This window comes from Priapulus caudatus, unplaced genomic scaffold (genome assembly GCF_000485595.1).
Source record: "Priapulus caudatus unplaced genomic scaffold, Priapulus_caudatus-5.0.1 Scaffold1335, whole genome shotgun sequence".
NCBI lineage: Eukaryota > Metazoa > Priapulida > Priapulimorpha > Priapulimorphida > Priapulidae > Priapulus > Priapulus caudatus.
Genome location: NW_014578396.1, coordinates 2,407 through 5,654, shown reverse-complemented (window position 1 = coordinate 5,654; position 3,248 = coordinate 2,407). Strand labels below are relative to the sequence as shown.

The following is a 3,248-nucleotide window of genomic DNA, read 5'->3' as shown; positions in this document are numbered from 1 at the left end:
TCCATACATGTTTATCGCATATATATATATATATATAGGGCCTATATATACGCGATAAACATGTATGTATGTATATATACATACATAATAAATACAGACATATATATATATATATATATTCGTGTGTGTACGTGTGTTTTGTAGGTACTTTGTTTCCTACATCGTACAGTTCCAGTTCCACAAGGCGCTCTGTGACGCCGCCGTACACGAGGGGGCGCTCGACAAGTGTGACATCTACGAGAACACGGACGCCGGCGACAAACTCATGTAAGCTCTCAGCCAGTCAGCGTCGCCGTAGAACGCTCCAAAAACAATGCTCAGCAACGAAGTGCTGCGGGCTTAAAGTTTTAACGTCCACGCGTACAAACGGGGTGTGCTTGACCGACATTTAGCAACTATATTTAAGGGGCTGGGGGTAATCTTGATCAAAGTCATAGTTCAATACAACGAGTTACCTCATGAATGAAACCGCCGTAAAACCACTACGAAGCACAACTCACGCGTAATATCACGCGCATACAAGCCTCCCCCTCCCCCCTACCCCGACGCAAACCCACACTGGTTCCACTCGTTGCCACCAGGGCGGCGCTGCAGCTCGGCTCCTCGAAGCCGTGGCCGGAAGCGATGACAATGTTAACGGGACAGGACAAGATGGACGCCTCGGCCCTGATCGAGTATTTCAAGCCGCTGACGGACTGGCTGAAGCTGTACAACAGTGAAAACGACGTGCCGGTGGGGTGGTGGTGCGACGATGATGGCGAGGCGCAGAGCTGGCTAGATAACTACAATGTAGAGGCGGAGGTGGTGCGATACAGCGCTGTGGTGGCCTCATGGAACTACAACACCAACATCACGGACGAGAATGCACAGGCTGAGGTAGGGGGGGGGGCACGGGTATTTTCGGGACGCGGGATTGGCCATTTTAATTACCTGGGATCTGGGAAAATTGTGTCAATTCGTCGGGATTTCAATTTCTGCGCTAAATTAACTATTATTTTATTTTTTTTATTAATTATGTCCAGATAAATAATAGTATGTAAATATTAGTATTTAGTGTAGTGTTTGAAACCTAAATACTGAATTTCCTGAAACATGTGTAATAATTTCCTGGGAACTGGGAATTGGGATTTTATTTTACTGGGAACTGGATATGGGGTGTTTTTTGCTGGGAAAGTGGGAATGTACCCCCCCGTTCCCCCCTCTGGGGTGCTGCTGTTCTTGTTGTTCTTGTCTTTTGTTCTTTTTCTTCTTCTTGGTGGTGGTGGTGGTTGGTGGTTGTTCTTGTTGTTTTTTTATTGTTGTTCTTATTCTTGGTGGTTGTGGTTGTTATTGTTGTTCTTCTTCTTGGTGGTTGTGGTTGTGATTGTTGTTCTTCTTCTTGGTGGTGGTGGTGATTGTGTTTGTGGTTGTTGTTGTTGTTTTTGGTGCTGTCGTCGTCGTCATAATAATAATAATAATAATAAGTAGGAAATAGTAAACAGTAAATAACAAGTAGTAAATAATAAGCAGTAAATAACAAGTAGTAAATAGTAAATAATAAGCAGTAGATAGTTAGCAGTAAGCCGTAAATAGTAAATAGTAAGCAATAAATAACAAGCAGTAAATATTAAGCAGTAAATAATAAGTAGCAAATAATAAGCAGTAAATAATAAGCAGTAATTATAGTAAGTAGTAAGCAGTAACGTGAATCAGTAACTGTTGTCACACCCGTCGTTTCTTGTAGATCGTCGCAGCGCTGGAATCGGCGGAATTCGACAAGCGTAAATCCAAGGAGCTCGATAGCTTTAACGGATTAAAGATCACAGATGAGCAGATTAATCGAGAGATTAAGAAGATTAAGGATATCGGAATCTCCGCTCTACCGGATGCGGAAGTAGAGGAGGTAGGTGTGAGGGAAGGAAATGGATGAGATGTTAGGATTGTGGGACTGGGATGGCAAGGAAAGAAAAGATGAAGGCAGTGGCGAAATTTTAGACTGGCTGACAGCGGAAACTGTTTGTAAAAGGTGACAACTTTTTTCAAGACAGTTTTAATTATTATTGATTGATTATCAATATTAGTTATTATTATTTCGTAACTATCAATCATAATAAAAAATAGGTATTGTGATTATTTTCTTGTTCTTGTTCTTTTTATTCTTCTTCTTCTTGTTATTATTATTATATTATTATTATTATTATTATTATTGAGAACTATAACTATAACATGCTGTATGATCTATTTCAGTGGAACACTATAGTTTCAGACATGACCACCATCTACAGTACAGGAAAGGTGTGCAAGTATGGCAAGACGTGTACGGACGGGAGTAACGACAACATGCTACCGCTAGATCCAGGTACGTATGTGTGTGTGTGGGGGGGGGATCATACACGCTGATACATATCTACAGATTATAGCTCGTGATTAATAAAGGATAAATAATTATAATTATAGCTGCTGTTAGATCCTGCAGGTACGTAGGTGAGGGGGGGGGGGTCACACACGCTGGTACATATCTACAGATTATGGCTCGTGATTAATAAAGGATAAATAATTATCAATTATAACTACAGATTAATATACGATGATAAATTTATAAGATATCAATATTATATGTATATATATAATATAAATATTATATGTCGAAAGTGTTTCCCGCAATGGAGAACACGTGGTGCCGAGACTTCGTTGTATGTTTGCTGGTATCGTGCGTTGTTATCATGTAGCTATACCGTTATTACATGACGTACTACCGTTATTATATCACGAAACTACCGTTATGAAACGATGTAGCAACCGTTACCACATGATGTAACATTAAATCGCATGATGGATTAACGTTATGACATAATATGCTAACGTTACGACATGATATACTACCGTTATGGCATGATGTACCGCTATAACATGGTATACTACCGCTATAACATTATATACTAGCGTTACGACATGATATACTACCGTTATGGCATGATGTACCGCTATAACATGATAAACTACCGCTATAACATTATATACTAGCGTTATGACATGATATGCTATCGTTATGACACGGCGTACCATGTGCAGATATCACACGCATCATGGCGACGTCGCGTGACTATGACGAGCTGTTGCATTACTGGAGGGGATGGCACGATACGGTCGGCTCGCCGATGAAACAAGAATACATAGAATACGTGAAGCTGAGCAACAAGGCAGCCATCATGAACAGTAAGCGGAGATGTTAATGTTGTTACTCACTCAGATGTGTGTGTGTGTGTGTG

The 3,248-nt window shown here is 40.6% G+C and overlaps 1 protein-coding gene across 1 annotated transcript in view; it reads left to right on the top strand.

Annotated features, from left to right (window-relative positions):
* LOC106816273 (angiotensin-converting enzyme-like) overlaps positions 1 to 3,248 on the top strand; it is a gene marked incomplete at its 3' end in the record, with an annotated part of 19,570 nt that overhangs the window by 14,656 nt on the left and 1,666 nt on the right. The window contains exons 8-12 of the mRNA XM_014820856.1: positions 145 to 267; positions 582 to 876; positions 1,724 to 1,882; positions 2,227 to 2,338; positions 3,052 to 3,200. Coding sequence (XP_014676342.1) covers positions 145 to 267; positions 582 to 876; positions 1,724 to 1,882; positions 2,227 to 2,338; positions 3,052 to 3,200 — 838 coding nt within the window. The remainder of the gene's footprint in view (positions 1 to 144; positions 268 to 581; positions 877 to 1,723; positions 1,883 to 2,226; positions 2,339 to 3,051; positions 3,201 to 3,248) is intronic.